Source organism: Bufo bufo, chromosome 1 (genome assembly GCF_905171765.1).
Source record: "Bufo bufo chromosome 1, aBufBuf1.1, whole genome shotgun sequence".
NCBI lineage: Eukaryota > Metazoa > Chordata > Amphibia > Anura > Bufonidae > Bufo > Bufo bufo.
The window spans coordinates 41,356,799-41,377,841 of NC_053389.1; the positions used below are offsets into that span (position 1 = coordinate 41,356,799).

At 43.9% G+C, this 21,043-nt stretch overlaps 1 protein-coding gene across 1 annotated transcript in view; it reads right to left on the reverse strand.

Moving 5' to 3' along the window:
- Nucleotides 1–21,043, reverse strand: part of ARHGAP33 (Rho GTPase activating protein 33) — a 72,009-nt gene that overhangs the window by 18,872 nt on the left and 32,094 nt on the right. The window contains exons 3-13 of the mRNA XM_040422229.1: nucleotides 14,595–14,692; nucleotides 14,349–14,427; nucleotides 12,779–12,859; nucleotides 11,173–11,310; nucleotides 10,977–11,069; nucleotides 10,524–10,646; nucleotides 9,476–9,553; nucleotides 9,161–9,227; nucleotides 6,468–6,524; nucleotides 6,193–6,342; nucleotides 3,765–3,867 (exon numbers count right to left, since the gene is read on the reverse strand). Of these exons, the coding sequence (XP_040278163.1) occupies nucleotides 3,765–3,867; nucleotides 6,193–6,342; nucleotides 6,468–6,524; nucleotides 9,161–9,227; nucleotides 9,476–9,553; nucleotides 10,524–10,646; nucleotides 10,977–11,069; nucleotides 11,173–11,310; nucleotides 12,779–12,859; nucleotides 14,349–14,427; nucleotides 14,595–14,692 (1,067 nt within the window). The remainder of the gene's footprint in view (nucleotides 1–3,764; nucleotides 3,868–6,192; nucleotides 6,343–6,467; nucleotides 6,525–9,160; nucleotides 9,228–9,475; nucleotides 9,554–10,523; nucleotides 10,647–10,976; nucleotides 11,070–11,172; nucleotides 11,311–12,778; nucleotides 12,860–14,348; nucleotides 14,428–14,594; nucleotides 14,693–21,043) is intronic.

The following is a 21,043-nucleotide window of genomic DNA, read 5'->3' on the forward strand; positions in this document are numbered from 1 at the left end:
AGGATGGCGGTCAGGCTCTGCCCCATAGTAGTTATATTCTTGTACATAGGAGCAGTATTATAGTAGTTATATTCTTGTACATAGGAGCAGTATTATAGTAGTTATATTCTTGTACATAGGAGGATTATAGTAGTTATATTCTTGTACATAGGAGCAGTATTATAGTAGTTATATTCTTGTACATAGGAGCAGTATTATAGTAGTTATATTCTTGTACATAGGAGCAGTATTATTGTAGTTATATTCTTGTACATAGGAGGCAGTATTATAGTAGTTATATTCTTGTACATAGGAGCAGTATTATAGTAGTTATATTCTTGTACATAGGAGCAGTATTATTGTAGTTATATTCTTGTACATAGGAGCAGTATAATAGTAGTTATATTCTTGTACATAGGAGGCAGTATTATAGTAGTTATATTCTTGTACATAGGAGCAGTATTATAGTAGTTATATTCTTGTACATAGGAGGCAGTATTATAGTAGTTATATTCTTGTACATAGTAGCAGTATTATAGTAGTTCTATTCTTGTACATAGGAGGCAGTAGTATAGTAGTTCTATTCTTGTACATAGGAGGCAGTATTATAGTAGTTATATTCTTATACATAGGAGCAGTATTATAGTAGTTATATTCTTGTACATAGGAGGTAGTATTATAGTAGTTATATTCTTGTACATAGGAGCAGTATTATAGTAGTTATATTCTTGTACATAGGAGGCAGTATTATAATAGTTATATTCTTGTACATAGGGGCAGTATTATAGTAGTTCTATTCTTGTACATAGGAGGCAGTATTATAGTAGTTATATTCTTATACATAGGAGCAGTATTATAGTAGTTATATTCTTGTACATAGGAGCAGTATTATAGTAGTTATATTCTTGTACATAGGAGGCAGTATTATAATAGTTATATTCTTGTACATAGGGGCAGTATTATAGTAGTTATATTCTTGTACATAGGAGGCAGTATTATAGTAGTTATATTCTTGTACATAGGAGCAGTATTACAGTAGTTATATTCTTGTACATAGGAGCAGTATTATAGTAGTTATATTCTTGTACATAGTAGCAGTATTATAGTAGTTATATTCTTATACATAGTAGCAGTATTATACAGTCGTAGCCCAAAGTTTTGAGAATGACACAAATATTAGTTTTCACAAAGTTTGTTGCTAAACTGCTTTTAGATCTTTGTTTCAGTTGTTTCTGTGATGTAGTGAAATATAATTACACGCACTTTATACGTTTCAAAGGCTTTTATCGACAATTACATGACATTTATGCAAAGAGTCAGTGTTTGCAGTGTTGGCCCTTCTTTTTCAGGACCTCTGCAATTCGACTGGGCATGCTCTCAATCAACTTCTGGGCCAATTCCTGACTGATAGCAACCCATTCTTTCATAATCACTTCTTGGAGTTTGTCAGAATTAGTGGGTTTTTGTTTGTCCACCCGCCTCTTGAGGATTGACCACAAGTTCTCATGGGATTAAGATCTGGGGAGTTTCCAGGCCATGGACCCAAAATGTCAACGTTTTGGTCCCCGAGCCACTTAGTTATCACTTTTGCCTTATGGCACGGTGCTCCATCGTGCTGGAAAATGCATTGTTCTTCACCAAACTGTTGTTGGATTGTTGGAAGAAGTTGCTGTTGAAGGGTGTTTTGGTACCATTCTTTATTCATGGCTGTGTTTTTGGGCAAAATTGTGAGTGAGCCCACTTCCTTGGATGAGAAGCAACCCCACACATGAATGGTCTCAGGATGCTTTACTGTTGGCATGACACAGGACTGATGGTAGCGCTCACCTTTTCTTCTCCGGACAAGCCTTTTTCCAGATGCCCCAAACAATCGGAAAGAGGCTTCATCGGAGAATATGACTTTGCCCCAGTCCTCAGCAGTCCATTCACCAAACTTTCTGCAGAAGATCAATCTGTCCCTGATGTTTTTTTTGGAGAGAAGTGGCTTCTTTGCTGGCCTTCTTGACAACAGGACATCTTCCAAAAGTCTTCGCCTCACTGTGCGTGCAGATGCGCTCACACCTGCCTGCTGCCATTCCTGAGCAAGCTCTGCACTGGTGGCACTCCGATCCCGCAGCTGAATCCTCTTTAGGAGACGATCCTGGCGCTTGCTGGACTTTCTTGGAGGCCCTGAAGCCTTCTTAACAAGAATTGAACTTCTTTCCTAGAAGTTCTTGATGATCCTATAAATTGTTGATTGAGGTGCAATCTTAGTAGCCACAATATCCTTGCCTGTGAAGCCATTTTTATGCAACGCAATGATGGCTGCACGCCTTTCTTTGCAGGTCACCATGGTTAACAATGGAAGAACAATGATTTCAAGCATCACCCTCCTTTTAACATGTCAAGTCTGCCATTTTAACCCAATCAGCCTGACATAATGATCTCCAGCCTTGTGCTCATCAACATTCTCACCTGAGTTAACAAGACGATTACTGAAATGATCTCAGCAGGTCCTTTAATGACAGCAATGAAATGCAGTGGAAAGGTTTTTTTGGGATTAAGTTAATTTTCATGGCAAAGAAGGACTATGCAATTCACCTGATCACTCTTCATAACATTCTGGAGTTTATGCAAATTGCTATTATAAAAACTTAAGCAGCAACTTTTCCAATTTCCAATATTTATCTAATTCTCAAAACTTTTGGCCACGACTGTAGTAGTTATATTCTTGTACATAGGAGCAGTATTATAGTAGTTATATTCTTGTGCATAGGAGGCAGTATTATAGTAGTTATATTCTTGTACATAGGAGGCAGTATTATAGTAGTTATATTCTTGTACATAAGAGCAGTATTATAGTAGTTATATTCTTGTACATAGGAGGCAGTATTATAGTAGTTATATTCTTGTGCATAGGAGGCAGTATTATAGTAGTTATATTCTTGTATATAGGAGCAGTATTATAGTAGTTATATTCTTGTACATAGGAGCAGTATTATAGTAGTTATATTCTTGTATATAGGAGCAGTATTATAGTAGTTATATTCTTGTATATAGGGGCAGTATTATATTAGTTATATCCTTGTACATAGAGGGCAGTATTATAGTAGTTATATTCTTGTACATAGGAGACAGTATTATAGTAGTTATATTCTTGTACATAGGAGGCAGTATTATAGTAGTTATATTCTTGTACATAGGAGCAGTATTATAGTAGTTATATTCTTGTACATAGGAGCAGTATTATAGTAGTTATATTCTTGTACATAGGAGCAGTATTATAGTAGTTATATTCTTGTACATAGGAGCAGTATTGTAGTAGTTATATTCTTGTATATAGGAGCAGTATTATAGTAGTTATATTCTTGTACATAGGAGCAGTATTATAGTAGTTATATTCTTGTACATAGGAGCAGTATTATAGTAGTTATGGCTGGAGTAGTATAGATGATCATTTGGCAGTTCACTACTCCTCTCTGATAAAATGGACAATCAGATTTAGTAATTTTTTTTTTTGAAAATGCAGTTATCAGGAATGATTCATGCAGCAGCCGTGATATACGTTAAAATTAAAGGTGAATGTCAGCTCTGTTGGCAAGCAGTTATTGCAAAACAATTAAGCGAACGTAAGAACCGGAGACTTCTCAACCTATCTAATCTAAGAAATCTTGAGAATTTTGCTGCCTCGTGAGGCTGATGTCTGAGAAAATAGTACCCTGTACTGTAGACCCCCGGCAGTAGAAGAACTCAATGACAACTTGTCAGACAGGAGACAGTCTGATCAGCACATGTAGAAGACTTACCGGAGTTTCTGGATGTTGGAGGAGACACCCGACAGGCGATATATCCCGTCCACTACTCCAAATTTTTCTATGAACTGAGCACAGGAGACCAAGACTCTAGGTACTGCAAGACAAAAGAGATTAAGAGAAGTAGATACATCTTAATCCCAGCCTTGGAAATTTTCCAATTTGTTCAAATATACGCCTATACATTGTGAGCACCTATCATTCCTTTCCTGATAATTCTTACCTCTCTCCAGAGCTCTCCTGTCAATAATTTAAGATGTGGAGGTTTCCTCACTATGGGTGCAGCCATGGTCATTAGGTTTTGTCTGCTCTCCTTCCAAAGTCAGGGGTGTAGTACTACAGGCTCATAGGCCCTGGTGCAAAAGTTCAGCTTGGTACAGCTAGCCCCTGCAGCTCATCCATAACTCTAAGGGCTAGTTCACAAGCTGGACTTTGCTGTGGTCTTTCAATTTGAATTTGGTAGATCTGCTTATGGTTAAGACCCAATGAATGAAGGTAGATGCCCAATGTGGCTTCCAGCAAAATCCACGTGTACACCACTCCAAGAAAGGATCTCAAAAAGTAAACCACAGCTGCATGAACAGCAGAGCAGGCTTCCAATGAGACCAATGGGAGGTGGTTCCAGTGCAGCCGCCCCATGGCTTCTGCATCTGATCCATGTTCCATGGACAAAACCCACCGTGTGAAGAAGAGCACAATCAGGGGCGGACTGGGAACTGGCTCTGGAAAAAAAACTAAAAGTGGCCCCATTTTATAGTCGGGGTCCAAATTGATTGAAGGCAGGGCCAACACGGATAGGTGGGGCCAGCAATACCATATTGCACACATTGTACCACCCCAGCAGAGCCAAACACCACAGTGCATCACAAAATAATGCCCCAGCAGCACAGCATACCTCCCAAAAACTCTCCCTCTGTGGTGTCCAGCACCAGCCACCATGTTCTGTCCTTATACTAGAGTGGATGTGAATACAGTTGAATTCAGGAGGAGAGCGTCGGATCATTACTTACCTCGCTGGTGACCATGAGGAGGGTGTGACCCGCTTGGGCATCAGCCTACCGGGAAGTTTCCCTGTAGAGTCTATGGCCAGTGCACCCCTAAGCACAGTTGACCCCCAAAAAGTAACAGTGCCCGCACAAATTCATTCCTACACTCTAGCACCAGAGAGTAGAAGACAAGGAAGGAGGATTCAAGAATTAAGAGTAAAGTCGGCTGAAGTGTGGTAAGAGGGACCTGTGGGACCCACTGGCTTAGGGGTCTGGTTGCATCTGAGACCACAGTGACCCTTATAGCTACAAAACTGCCTACAATATGCAAGAATGCTGCAGCTGGCAATGGGCCACACTGAATGCAATACTGTAATATACATCGACCTTGCATCTCAGTGTGCGGCACCGCTTGTACACCCCTCTAGAGGTAAGACATCCACAGAGTTTTTTCATCATTGATACCATGTGTAGTACCTGCAATACACCCGGCCGGCACATCCATAGAACTGCCTATTCTAGTCCACAATTGCGGACAAGAATAGGACATGTTCTATTTTTTTCCGGAGCCGCGAACCGGAATTTCCCGGCCGCGCTCCAGAAATGCGTGTGCTGTCCGCATTCATTCCTGCCCTATAGAGAATGAATGGGTCTGCACCCGTTCCGGATAATTGCGGAACGGGTGCAGACACATTCTACGGATGTCTGAATGGAGCCTAACTATGAAACTTATGTTCATGCACTGTACCTGGTTGACCTGGTACCTGGTGGCAGTGTATGTGGCAAACAGATACCTTTAGATAGAATGGAACCTACCATTCCATTCTCCCCCTTTTTGGCAGAAGTGGGCTAGTCTTGCTTCCAACAAGGGAAGAGTTGCAGGAAGCCATGTTTAGTTCTAGTCTAGTCGAGCCTAGTGTTGGAAGCAGACAAATCAAGATGGAACAGTGAGGGGAATCCCCCCTGCAGCTGGAGTCTCCCAAGGAAAGTAGCTCATAGAGCACCCTGACTCCTCGCAGTTTATAGACAGCGTATTATGAGGGGGTTAACAGCCAAAGGCACCCCCGCTCCAAGGTTCTTGAACTGTCATAAAATCCAACTACCAGAGCAAAGTCAGAGTCTAGCACAGCAAAGAAAGATAAAGCGAGATATACAGGTTTGCCTGACAGTTTACCCCAAAACCTGCTGGAGCCAAGAGAAAGACCAAATATTGTCGGGAAGCAAGTTTATTCAAGTAAAGCTGTTGAACTTTCAAGTCTGGACTCTTACTCCACCAATTCTCATTCTCCACTTTATCGCTACGGATCCTAACCCTGGGGAGCGACAGTATCCAGGTAGGAGCTCCGTGACACACAGAACTAATAAGGCTGCATCACCACTCGACATCCCTAAAATTCTGGGAAACTATCGGCCCTGGGGGATTGCACAGGTCTTACCTTCTTCCCCAGAATCCAGCAGATGTTCTCCCAGGTCAGTCCCAAACACCCTCTCCCGGAGGATCCCTCGTTGTCGCAAGCGTTGCTTGCTTGGCCTGGAAGCCATAAAACTGCGCAACAATCCCGCCAGCTTTCCATGGCGACGACACACTAAAGGGCAGAAAAAAAAAACGGTCAAGAGCAGAACTAGTGACTGCGACAGTAGAGACGGGGGAGACGTGACTGACAGACAGGCGCATGAAATGCTGTCATAGACATAGGGTTCAGTTCCTCACCTGGTCTAGGAACGTTGGAGCCATGTGGAGATGTGATGGACAACTTTATATCACCTTCTGTGAACAGACAGACAGGTAACAACAAGGTACAGGACGGCGGAGCCAAAGCCGCACACATAAGCCTGCAGAATGAGACTGCTGCATACTACAAGCGCACAGAAGAGACTTCACACATAAAAGAGACCACTGCCGTCAGTACAAGAACAGTAATACGATTTGAAGGGCATCTGTCACTGTCTTAGACCACATTAATTTGGACATATGCAAATATCTACACAATGCTGTATACATATATATGTGCTGCCCTGCGCTCCACTCCTGACCCAGCTGACCCCAACTGCTCCAGGAAGTGCTTTAAAAAGGGGTTGTCGGAAGGTAAAAAAAATGCAGAAAAGGGATAGAAAGGGTTAAAAAAAAAAAATTAAGCATGCATTATCAGCCTCATCACTGTCATTCTGGTCCTTAAAGGGGTTGTCTCACTTTAGCAAATAGCATTTATTATGTAGAGGAAGTTAATACAAGGCACTTACTAATATATTGTTATTATCCATATTGCCTCCTTTGCTGGCTTGATTCATTTTTTTTATTACATTATACACTGCTCGTTTCCATGGTTACGACCACCCTGCAATCCATCAGCAGTGGCCGTGGTTGCACACTATAGTAAAAAGCGCCAGCCTATTTGGTGGCTGGGACCTTCGTAGCGCACATAGGCTAGTGCTTTTTTCAATAGTGTGCAAGCACGACCACCACTGATGGATTGCATGGTGGTCGTAACCATGGAAATAAGCAGCGCATTATGTGATGGAAAAATGAATCTAGCAAGCAAAGGAAGCAATATGGATAATAACAATACATTAGTAAGTGCCTTGTATTAAAGGGGTTGTCCCATGAAAAATATTCTACAGTTTTCAAATCAGCACCTGGCTCTGACTACTTTTGCAACTGTATGTAGGTAAAAATTTTGTATAGCCACCAAGTTATTTCATAAAATGTATCTGTATAGCGCCACCTGCTGTTTGTTCTTTTCCTTATTTCTTTGTTCTGCTCACTGAGATGGCCGCACATGCTCAGTTTCATCCTTCAACTGCCTCCTGAGCTGCGATAGGGAGAGCATGGACACGCCCCCTGAGCGGTGATAGGGAGAGCATGGACACGCCCCCTGAGCTGTGATAGGGAGAGCATGGACACGCCCCCCTGAGCGGTGATAGGGAGAGCATGGACACGCCCCCCCTGAGCGGTGATAGGGAGAGCATGGACACGCCCCCCCTGAGCGGTGATAGGGAGAGCATGGACACGCCCCCCTGAGTGGTGATAGGGAGAGCATGGACACGCCCCCCTGAGCGGTGATAGGGAGAGCATGGACACGCCCCCCTGAGCGGTGATAGGGAGAGCATGGACACGCCCCCCTGAGCGGTGATAGGGAGAGCATGGACACGCCCCCCTGAGCGGTGATAGGGAGAGCATGGACACGCCCCCCTGAGCGGTGATAGGGAGAGCATGGACACGCCCCCTGAGCTGCCAGCTTGATCTAAATCTAGCAGAGCAATGAAAGGGGAGATCTCTGGATCCATGTCAGGTACAGGGCTGGTTCTAGTCATGTATGTCCTATATGATGCCTGATTTTCAGTTTTTACATTAATCATGGGGTAACCCCTTTAACTTTCTGTACATGATAAATGACTTTAAGGAGTCCCCGCTTGCCTCCACTTTCTGTTTATGTCTTGATACATAGGAAATGTTTGCTCAGCCAATCACTGGCCACATCGGTGACCGGCCTCGATCACAGATTGGCCGAGTTGGAATTTCATATCATTTCCTATGTCAAAATGGGACCAGGAAGCAGAGACCCGTGGGGACCTGGGCGGCAATGTAATAGCAGTAGAGGGCAATCAGTAAAGTAAGTATGGCTTTTAAGCTCATTCTGCCATTTTCAAAAAAAAAAAAATTCTATATATTTAAATAAATAAAAACTATCCCACCCCTTTAAAGATCCTGTGATCCCTCTAAGTGCTTTTGATTGGCTATTGCGAGGCAGCGGGGGAAACATCTTCAGTGGATGATAGACTTTGTCGATCACTCATCGGCACATGGAGTTCACTACAGAAATGCAGCTAATAAAGAGAACAGGGGCGGACTGGGAAATTGAAGTGGCCCTGGGGAAAAATAATTCAAGTGGCCCCATGTTGTAGACAGTGGCCAAACTGACAGTAGGCAGGGCCAACATAAGTAGGCGGCGCCAGCAATACTGTAGTGCCGCACAAAATACTGCCGCCCCCGGCGCAGCATTCGACTATATCACCATCCGGAGGACAGCAATACAGTTGAATGCAGGAAGGCGCTTCCTTCTGCCAGCCATGGGCTTAAGTACCAGATGCTCCTTAAATTAATTAATCAGATCGCTATGTACCCAAACGGCGGCAGTGAGGAGGGTTTGGGCTGCCCCCTTGGCATCGGCCCACTGGGAAATTTCCTTGTAGGATCTATGGCCAGTCCGCCCGTGGAAGAGAAGAGCTGCACAGGTCAGCAGAGAAGAAGAACCTGATCCACAGAGACTGCAGATGTAACTGAGCGGATACAACATTGAGCCACAAGGAGCCACGATGGCTGCACAAAGAGCTTGGCAAAAAGCCTGAGGAATATGAGGGAGTGATCAGTGACTGGAGCAGAGATAACCCAGGTGACGATAGTACCTGCAGCCGGCGGCGGACTCTTACTGTCTGTGATCAGCTGGACACACTCGCTGGGGAAGAAGCCCACCTGAAGAAGAAATAAGAGGTCACCAGAGATCTGTTCTTCTGGTCGAGTGATCAGATTCTGTTAGGACAGGGATGCCCAAACTGCGGCCCTCCAGCTGTTGCAAAACTACAACTCCCAGCATGCCCGGACAGCCTACAGCTATCAGCCTACAGCAGGGCATGATGGGAGTTGTAGTTTTACAACAGCTGGAGGGCCGCAGCTGTTGTAAGGAGAAACGTTATAGGCCAAAACACAGTTTGACGTCTTACCTGGAAGCTGTGTTTTCCTCTCCACCAACTAGTGTCCTCCCGCGGGGGCATATCAATGACTGACACAATATCTCCGACCTGTCAGCAGAACAAGATATGTAGTCAGAGACCATGGGTACATGCTACAGGGTGTTCTCTGCTCATTCACTATATCAGCAATACATCAGCACACAACTATCCAGAAATACTCTGTGCTGCAGGGGTATCTGCTCCTTCCACTATGTGACCCTAAGGTCTCCCACAAGATCAGCACATCCCTCTCCTGAAATACTCTGTGTTACTGGGGAATCTGCTCATCTACCTTCCACTTTGTAACATTCTAGATTCCTAAAACACTCTGTGCTGTATTTGTATCTTCTGCTTTCACTACTTCTCTCTCTTTGAGTCCCACAAGAAGGGCTCACTCCTGAAATACTCTGCACCACTGAGGAACCCTGCTCATTCTACAGTGACCTCCCACAAGAAGTACACACCTCTCTCCTGAAATACTCTGTGTAGTGGGTGAGGGATCTAGTGCCTTCTAATATGTAACTCTTAGGGCTCATGCACACGACTGTATCCATTTTGCGGTCCACAAATTGCGGATCCACATAACACGGATAACGGCCACGTGCATGCTTTCATTTCTACTTTAACTCCTACAGAAATTCTTTATCCTTGTCCGCAAGGACCGCGGAAATGACAAACGCGCTGTCCACATCTTTTGCGGCCCCGCTGAAATTAAGGCGTCCGCATCCGATCTGTAAAAAATGCAGAGCATGAGGCCTTAGCCTATGGTAGTGATGCTCAACCTGCGGCCCTCCAGCTGTTGCCAAACTACAACTCCCAGCATGCCCGGACAGCCTACAGCTATCAGCCTATTGCAGGGCATGATGGGAGTTGTAGTTTGGCAACAGCTGGAGGGCTACAAGTTGGGCATCCCTGGCCTATGGCCTCCCAAAAGATCAGTGCATTTCCTGACCTGAAATATTCTGTGCTGCTGTGAACACCTGCTTTGCCCCCTATATAACTTTCAGTATGTGATCCATAAAAGAACTCAGTTTCTTACCTCAAAGGAAAGTTCATCCGGCGCTTGGGCAGTGTAGCGTTTAATCACATGTGCGGCGGCAATAGCAGGAACGTTGATCGACGCCTCTTCATTAACGAGGAGCCTGTTACCGTGATTATCAATCTAGATCACAGAAATACAGAAAGATCTAATGTTATGTAATTCTAGATAAAATGTTGCCATCCTTCCAATTCCCATGATAGATGTAATGTAAATATCATAATCTCTACCAAAAGTGTACGTAAATAGAGTGACCCTCAAAATGAGCCTCCCTGCTGAGTGACACCAATGCATTTCAGGAGGGGCTAGTAGCTGCTGGTCCTCCCATGCCGAAACACATTGTGGCCCTCAAGGTTGGCCTGTACATTGTTTTCTATGTTTGCAGATCTTACGAAAATGGGAGGGGAGTCCAGTAAAGACTGCTAAAAGTCTACAGTGGATCCATGGACTTACCTCCATCCAGGTGAGAATAGGGCCACAGTTAATGTTACTGTCCACAATTCCAGAAAGAGCCTTCAAATATCGTGAAAGTAGTGGAGCCAGGAGCTGAGGACACAGTTGTGGTGGGAAATATCATGCGTTAAAAATTACACAAAAAGGTATGAAATATAACCTGTTAACATGAGAGGCAACTCGACATGATACACACCTGGCCCTGAGATGGAAGTTCGCGGCGAGGGGGTAGTTCAAGCAACTGAGAGAAACGTCTATCAAAAATACAGCGGTGAAGGTTGGAGTCAAGGACCTGAAAATCTTCATAGCTCCGTAAAACAGACCAGGTACGGCCCTAAATATGGAGAACAGGATAGAAAGGCAAGTTGTTAGATGGCAAAGATGCAAAATTAAGATGGTGTAAAAGTGTACAGTGATGACATAGAGCAGTGCAAAACATGTTAAAATGGCAGAATTACAAGACAGAGAAAGGTTTAAGAGACAAGTGGAGGTCTTGAAGAGGCTCAAAGACTAAAGAGATGAGTTGAGATTGTAAATGTGTAGGACAATGAAGAAAGGTGAGCGGATATACTTAGAAAACTTTGATGAAGGCAACGCAGTACACCTACAGGAAAAATTTGAAAGTGAGATGGCAGACCTAGAGTACAAAAATAAGGATGAGATGGTAAACCTAGAGGACATAGATAAGGGAGACATGGTAGACCTAGAGGGCAAAGATGAAGAAGGCATGGTAGACCTTGAGGACAAAGATGAGGGAGACATGGTAGACCTAGATGGTGGAATTACAAGACAGAGAAAGGCTGAAGAGACAACTGGAGGTGGTGTAGATGGTTAAAGGCTAAAGAAACAAGCTGAGATAAATAATGAGGAAGGTTGAGATGGTATGCTTAAAACACTTTGATGAAGGCATGGCAGGAGATCTAAAGGACAAATATGAAGGTGAGATGCTAGAACTAGAGGACTAAGAAGAGGGTGAGATGATATAACATAGGGACAGAGATGCGGGTGAGCTGGTTGGCATAGAGGACAAAGATAAGGATGAGATGGTAGACCTAGAGGACTAAGATGAGGGAGAGGCAAAGCAGACAGAGATGAGGGTGAAATGGTAGACCTAGAGAACAGATTAAGATAAAGATGGTTGACCTAGAGAACAAAGAAGGATGAGATGGCAGACCTAGAAGACAGTGATATGGATTAGAGTCAGAATAGGTAGTGAACCCAGAGAACAAAAACATTATTTGAGCTGGAGTGATAAACCCAAAGACAAACGACACAAAATTAGAGGATGCAAATTAGAGGACAGAGTACATGCACTCTTGTTCATGAAGTTCTAAGGAGCCCTCTAAATCCCTAATTATACCTGATGTCCTATTTTCATATAACAATGATTTAATTATGAAAACCACCAAAGTGAATTGAAAGATACAATAAGTCAGGCCGCGGTTATTAATAGGAGAAGCGTAAGATAAGCGATGGCCTCTAGGGGAAATAGATCTTGGCGGGTCACTGAATTCAGCTTTAATTGGATGCATGACCATTGTGCTCTGCATCATTATAGCAATGAGGACCAGAATGCAGAGTATGTGCAAGTCAGTAGAGGTCGGATATGTAGGATGAACTCTGAACATTGTTACTAGGATGTGTTCTTCTACATGTAGATGGAGAAAACCATATTGCACCCAAAAAGGACATATTGGGGATTATGTAGTACTGCTTTCCATGGCTACCAATCATATAGAAATGAATGGACATAATTTGAATGGTGCACCTCATTTCAGCGGATTTCAATGTACCGTACCCACCTGACATGTGACTTGCACAATGTAAACAGCTTCCGATTCACTACCACTGGAATCCTCTGCGCGAGAGTCGGACAGACAAAGCTGGAAAACATGGAGGGCATCGATCATTGCATAGTGTATGGAGGGTAGACATCCTGCTTCTTTGCGACCACAGGGAATGGCTTTACTTCTGCATCTTGATTTCATCACTAGCTCAACTCAAGGTCATTGTAGTAAAGCCTTCTGTTCTCCAGTCATCAGGCCGCTTATTTGTCCCTGGGCTCCCTACCTTGTTGCTACCTGGGCAGAAGTCCTCCTTGTCTAGTCTTCTGCCATAGGTGCAGTGTGCTCGTAGCCCACTGCTAACAGGGTTAAAAATTTGTGGGATAATGGTATTCTGTGTTTTCTCTCTACAGGCTGTTGAAGGGTTAACAGACCTTGGTAACTTTTGCTAGGTGGGACTGCTCTGCCCTCCCCATATGGAGGAGTAATTTTTAGTCTAGTTCAGTGCAGTGAGAGAGAAGACTAAAGAAGCAGAAAAAGAGCAATTCTGGGGAGATAAATCAGCCAGCTTGAGAGACAGAGCCATACAGCCTCTGAGGAAGCAATTGAGACTACATAGGAGTGTACCAGCCATTTAGAGGAGGCGCGTGCTAAAAAGCCTAGCTAGAAAATCTGCATCCACCTTCTAGACTTCATAGCACCTTTTTTTGAGAGAAACAGGCAAATGTTGAGGATAGACTGGACACCTGCTGAGAAGACTACACCATGCAATTGGGTATCCATAGCTGTGCATTTTGAGAGAAGTGACAAGACAGAGATACAGAGAGTGAGAGAGATATATGTATTGCACCCCTGTGGCTGAATTAGAGAAAGTACAGGAAAATAAACTCAGAGAGGAAACATCTAGGCCTGTCTACCACCTTTGTAGCCTCTAGGACTGTGAAAACTACAACCTATGTAAGATCTGACAGTCCATGCCTGATAAAGACTGTTAATTTAAAATCTGTCCTCCTCATGGCTGTCATTTCCCATGGGGATCCACGCCTTTCATCCCTAAAACCCACCAACATCAAGGGCACCCAAACCACTACCAGGCAGGAGAACCCCAATACCATGGTGTGCCCATGATGAAAGTGTTGTGTCCCTCCCTTCAGTGAGCAGCAACCCAGGGAGCACCAGGAAGGTCACCCTGAGGAATACCGCCATCATCTGGCCTCTACTACCACTCCTGCTGTCCTCTTGCCTCATTGTATATCACATAGGCAAGGAAGTCGTAGTCGTATTTAAAGGGCCAGCACACAAGAAATCCTGATTTACTAGCCAGTAGCTCAACACAACACTCTGAATAACGTTAATTATGTGCAAACATCCACGGCCTGACCGCTTTACTTGTGTCGTCACCCATATGATAGTTCTCAGGAGTGATCGCCACCTGCTGACTACGATGATACTTCTGTCTGCCAATACTATTGTACAGGAGACCATTCAGAAAATTGCAATCTGAAGGGATGGGGGCTGTTAAGGGGTGGTAGACAATATCACAAAGTTACACATATTATATATATATAACCTACAGGGGGTCTCTTACCTGGATCGGGCCATAGTTGACATTTTCATAGTGATAGTGAGCACAGTCCGCCAGCTTTACGAAGGGGCCACGTGTTACCCTAAATATAGATCAGGGAAAATAGGATTTGTGAACCTGGAGAATCCTGATAATTTCCTAAATATTATTACCGTTCCATTCTATCCCATAATCCAGAGCAGCGTGAAATGGGGAATACTACGGTATAGTCAGCAGGACTCTACACTCCTCCCCAAACCCACAATGTACCTTTTGCTGGGTCTCCCCTTGACGCTGGTGGGAGCCGTAGAAGAAATCAGTCGTCCGGAGCCCTCCGTGCCTGAATCCAGTGTGTCCGAACCCCGAGCCTGCAGCGCAAAGCAGATTTATAGATAAGTGCAAAGCAAATGGCCTCAGAACATTCAAAATTCATGTCAGTAACATCCTAAACCACTTTATACCACAGCAACCAGCCGCGTGTCACAGCAAATCACATCCCGCATGGCTGAAAGCCGGAGAGGAGGAATACACCGACTGTACACGGAACATAGGAAACTGTGACACTCCCAACCAGTCCTACATTCAAGGCACTTTCCATCTGGATATGGCAGTACTAAAGAGGCAGTATTATAGCAGTTATATTCTTGTACACAGGAGCAGTATTAGGCTACTTTCACATTAGTGTTTTTCTTTTCCGGTGTAAAGTTACTGACGTGTGGAGGCGTTCCTTAGTTTTGACAATCTGCTATTGCGCAAAAGGACAGTTTAGGGAAAATCTCACTGCAGAGTTCAGCAGCACACCGGGACACTGCGCATGCGCCGGAGAGCCGAAGTAGGGAAATATTATGGCCCATTGCGCAAGCGCCGAGGGTAGTATAAATATCCATTTCGCAAGCACTGCTAACCCTTTGCTAGAGCTATATGAGAATAGCTCCAGCAAAGGGTTTGCAGCGCTTGCGAAATGGATATTTATACTACCTTCGGCGCTTGCGCACTGGGACGTAATTTTTCCCTACCCCCACAGTGCGCAGGCGCGGAGATCGGATGGATTTTCAGGAGTTAACCGCGCTTGCGCAATGGGCCGTAATATTTCCCTACTTCGGCTCTCCGGCGCATGCGCAGTGTCCCGGTGTGCTGCTGAACTTCGCAGTGAGATTTTCCCTAAACTGTCCTTTTTCCGCATGCGCAGATCGTCAAAACGAAGGAACGCCTCCACACGTCATTTCCGGTGCGACTGGAAATTAGGAGGTAGGGAAATCTCACGAAGTAGGGTAATGTAACGTTACACCGGCATAGAGTTCCGTCACAGGGGCTCTATACCGGAAAAGAACTGATCAGGCATATCCCCATGCATTCTGAATGGAGAGTAATCCATTCAGTTTGCATCAGGATGTCTTCAGTTCAGTCATTTTGACTGATCAGGCAAAAGAGAAAACCACAGCATGCTACGGTTTCATCTCCGGTGAAAAAAACTGAAGACTTGCCTGAATGCCAGATCCGGCATTTTTTTCCATAGGAATGTAAAATACCGGAATGCCGGATCCGTCCTTCCGGTCTGCGCATGCGCAGTCCTTTAACAATGAGAAGAAAAAGGATCCTGATCAGTCTGAAAAAACACCTGATCAGTCAGGAAAACTGTATGCGTTTGCATACAGTTTGCCTGATCAGGCAGGCAGTTCAGGCAACGGAACTGCCTGCCGGAATCAAACAACGCAAGTGTGAAAGTACCCTATAGCAGTTATATTCTTGTACATAGGAGCGGTAGTATAGTAGTTATATTCTTGTATATACACTGCGTGCAGAATTATTAGGCAAATGAGTATTTTGACCACATCATCCTCTTTATGCATGTTGTCTTACTCCAAGCTGTATAGGCTCGAAAGCCTACTACCAATTAAGCATATTAGGTGATGTGCATCTCTGTAATGAGAAGGGGTGTGGTCTAATGACATCAACACCCTATATTAGGTGTGCATAATTATTAGGCAACTTCCTTTCCTTTGGCAAAATGGGTCAAAAGAAGGACTTGACAGGCTCAGAAAAGTCAAAAATATTGAGATATCTTGCAGAGGGATGCAGCACTCTTAAAATTGCAAAGCTTCTGAAGCGTGATCATCGAACAATCAAGAGTTTCATTCAAAATAGTCAACAGGGTCGCAAGAAGCGTGTGGAAAAACCAAGGCGCAAAATAACTGCCCATGAACTGAGAAAAGTCAAGCGTGCAGCTGCCAAGATGCCACCAGTTTGGCCATATTTCAGAGCTGCAACATCACTGGAGTGCCCAAAAGCACAAGGTGTGCAATACTCAGAGACATGGCCAAGGTAAGAAAGGCTGAAAGACGACCACCACTGAACAAGACACACAAGCTGAAACGTCAAGACTGGGCCAAGAAATATCTCAAGACTGATTTTTCTAAGGTTTTATGGACTGATGAAATGAGAGTGAGTCTTGATGGGCCAGATGGATGGGCCCGTGGCTGGATTGGCAAAGGGCAGAGAGCTCCAGTCCGACTCAGACGCCAGCAAGGTGGAGGTGGAGTACTGGTTTGGGCTGGTATCATCAAAGATGAGCTTGTGGGGCCTTTTCGGGTTGAGGATGGAGTCAAGCTCAACTCCCAGTCCTACTGCCAGTTTCTGGAAGACACCTTCTTCAAGCAGTGGTACAGGAAGAAGTCTGCATCCTTCAAGAAAAACATGATTTTCATGCAGGACAATGCTCCATCACACGCGTCCAAGTACTCCACAGCTTGGCTGGCAAGAAAGGGTATAAAAGAAGAAAATCTAATGACATGGCCTCCTTGTTCACCTGATCTGAACCCCATTGAGAACCTGTGGTCCATCATCAAATGTGAGATTTACAAGGAGGGAAAACAGTACACCTCTCTGAACAGTGTCTGGGAGGCTGTGGTTGCTGCTGCACGCAATGTTGATGGTGAACAGATCAAAACACTGACAGAATCCATGGATGGCAGGCTTTTGAGTGTCCTTGCAAAGAAAGGTGGCTATATTGGTCACTGATTTGTTTTTGTTTTGTTTTTGAATGTCAGAAATGTATATTTGTGAATGTTGAGATGTTATATTGGTTTCACTGGTAAAAATAAATAATTGAAATGGGTATATATTTGTTTTTTTGTTAAGTTGCCTAATAATTATGCACAGTAATAGTCACCTGCACACACAGATATCCCCCTAAAATAGCTAAAACTAAAAACAAACTAAAAACTACTTCCAAAAATATTCAGCTTTGATATTAATGAGTTTTTTGGGTTCATTGAGAACATGGTTGTTGTTCAATAATAAAATTAATCCTCAAAAATACAACTTGCCTAATAATTCTGCACTCCCTGTAGGAGCAGTATTATAGTAGTTATATTCTTGTACATAGGAGGCAGTATTATAGTAGTTATATTCCTGTACATAGGGAGCAGTATTATAGTAGTTAAATTCTTGTACACAGGAGCAGTATTATAGTAGTTATATTCTTGTACACAGGAGCAGTATTATAGTAGTTATATTCTTGTACATAGGATCAGTATTATAGTAGTTATATTCTTGTACATAGGAGCAGTATTATAGTAGTTATATTCTTGTACATAGGAGGAAGTATTATAGCAGTTATATTCTTGTACATAGGAGGCAGTATTATAGTAGTTATATTCTTGTATATAGGAGCAGTATTATAGCAGTTATATTCTTGTACATAGGAGCAGTATTATAGTAGTTATATCCTTGTACATAGGAGCAGTATTATAGTAGGTATATTCTTGTACATAGGAGCAGTATTATAGTAGTTATATTCCTGTACATAGGAGGCAGTATTATAGCAGTTATATTCTTGTACATAGGAGCAGTATTATAGTAGTTATATTCTTGTACATAGGAGCAGTATTATAGCAGTTATATCCTTGTACATAGGAGCAGTATTATAGCAGTTATATTCTTGTACATAGGAGCAGTATTATAGTAGTTATATCCTTGTACATAGGAGGCAGTATTATAGTAGTTATATTCTTGTACATAGGAGCAGTATTATAGTAGTTATATCCTTGTACATAAGGGGCAATATAATAGTAGAGAAACCATGCAAAACAGAGAATCCCAAGGCATGGTTAAAGTGTGGAACACCCAAGGGCGGCCTGGGAACTTAAAGTGGCCCTGGAAAAAAAAATGAAGGTGGCCCCATGTTGTCCATAATTGACAGACGGCAGGGCCAACATAAGTAGGCAGGGCCAGCAATACTGTAGTGCAGCATGAAATACTGCCGCCCCTGCTGCAACATTGAACCCTATCACCATCCCGAGGGTGGCAATACAGTTGAAAGCAGGAGGGCACTTTCCCCTGTCAGCCAGGGGCATAAGTATCAGAATTTTTTAACGCCCGGTGGGCCGATGCCCAGGGGGCAGCCCAAGCCCTCTTCACGGCCTCAGGTCGGGTACATAGGGAGGTACCCGACCTGAGGCCGTGAGGAGGGCTTGGGCTGCCCCCTGGGCATCGGCCCACCGGGAAATTTCACTGTATGTTCTATGGCCAATCCGCCCCTGGGGAAAACAGTATATTTATAGAAAAAAGTGAAATTAACAATGGTATCAAAAACTCTTCTTGTCAAATACAGTGTAAACGTGCATGTCATTTCCATTTTCTTCTGCTCCTCGGTACATAATAAACATAATACAGAAACATTTTGCCCTTAATGCCAATCAGCCAATGCATTTTCCCCAACCCCTCATTTCTCTGTCTAGTGGGCATCAAAAAGTATGACCAGACAACCCCTCTAATCTATCCGACCCAAGTTACCCCGAACCGACAGTAGGGCCTGTCGCATTCTCGAGGTCGTATACATAGTGTGTGGTGACTCCCACCAGAGACCCCAGACTAAATATGGTAAGATCTGGTTGATTTGTGATTTCCACATGGTCAGAATTGGTGTATTGGGACCACACCATCTCAGAACAATACATTTCCTTGCCATGAACAGTGCCTCCCTTTAAAAATATTGTCATATAGTGATCCCAATTTTCTCTGTTCAATATCCCCAGCAGGCAGATCTCCGAGGTGCAATCCACCCGCGCCCGTAATAAAGAAGGAAGAAAATCAGTAACTTCCTTCCAAAACTTGCAGCTCCACATCATATGCCAAAAGTCTGCTTCCTCCTCCGGGGCCCTGGGTTTTGACAACTCCTATAAGTGGATATTTGGAGATTCTAGTGCTGTTGGCTGGATAAATACTCTGTAAGGCCGTCCTAAGTTGTAAATCCGAAAAGAAAGAAGTGCGCGGGATATTGTACTTTTGTGACAAAGTCTCAAACATCATTATCACTCCTTGATCATATACATCGCCAAGGGTTTTTGCCCCACGCCGTTTTCCATCTGTCTGCTCCCATTACCCCGTGCGTCTGCGGGAAAGATGGATTATCCCATAGAGGTATATCCGAAACTACTTTGGTAAATTTGGCCAATGTCTTAGCTTCCTTCCACACTGCCTGACCCAGTTTGTGTATAGGCAACCAGTGGTTTCTGGAATTTGGGGGACCCCTCCAAAACAGACCACAAAGTGCCACAATTAAGGTATAGTGCTAAAAAGTACTCTGAGGTAGGAAAATCATCTGTCGTATACCATGTGTTAATAAGCCTTAGTTGACCGGCTAAAAAAGGCTACTTTCACACTTGCGGCAGAGTGATCCGGCAAGCATTTCCATTGCCGGAACTGCCTGCCGAATCCGGCAAAACGTTTGCCAACTGATGGCATTTGTAAGACTGATCAGGATCCTGATCAGTCTTAAAAATGCCTGGTCAGCAAAAAAGGAAGTGAAATGCCGGATCCGTCTTACCGGTGTCATCCGGCATTTTTTTTTTGCCCGGAAGGACGGATCTGGCACTAATACAAGTCTATAGTTTTTTTGGCCGGAGATGAAACCGTAGAATGCTGCGGTTTTATCTTTTGCCATGATCGGTCAAAAAGACTGAACTGATGCACCCTGAACGGATTACTCTCCATTCAGAATGCATGGGGATATGCCTGATCATTTCTTTTCCGGTATTGAGCCCTTTTGACGGAACTCAGTGCCGGAAAAGAAAACCGCTAGTGTGAAAGTACCCTAATATGTAAAGAAGTCAGGTAAAGCCATACCTCCTTCTGTTTTGGGACCTTTCAGTGTGTCCAAACTGAGTTTGGCCCGCGACCTGCCCCAAATGAAGGTTCTAGCCATAGAATCTAATTCTTTAAATGTCGATTTGGGTGTGTGCTGAACTACATAGAGAACTTCGGGGAGTATTATCATTTTAATTAGGTTAATGCGCCCAGCCCCTGATATGGGTAGCGGTTTCCAACTTTAAAATTTGTTCCGTATGTGGTCAATTAAGGGGCAAATATTTAGTGATATAGCCCGGGAGTATTGTTTAGTGATCTTGACACCTAGATATTTGAATGTGTCCACTACATGGGACGGACCTTTCCAGTCTGACTTACCCAGAGGCAGGTAAACAGATTTTTCCCAGTTGATTCTCAGGCCTGAATAATCCCCAAACTCATCAATCAAGGCCACCGCGCCTCTGAGAGGCGAATCCGGTGAGGACATGTACAGGATCATGTCATCTGCATATAGTCCAATACGGACTTCTCTCTCTCCCATGGTCACTCCATGTAGGGTGTTAAAATTTCTCCATTCACATGTCCGTAGTGTATTGCGGATCCGCAATACTACACCCGGCCGGCACCCCAAT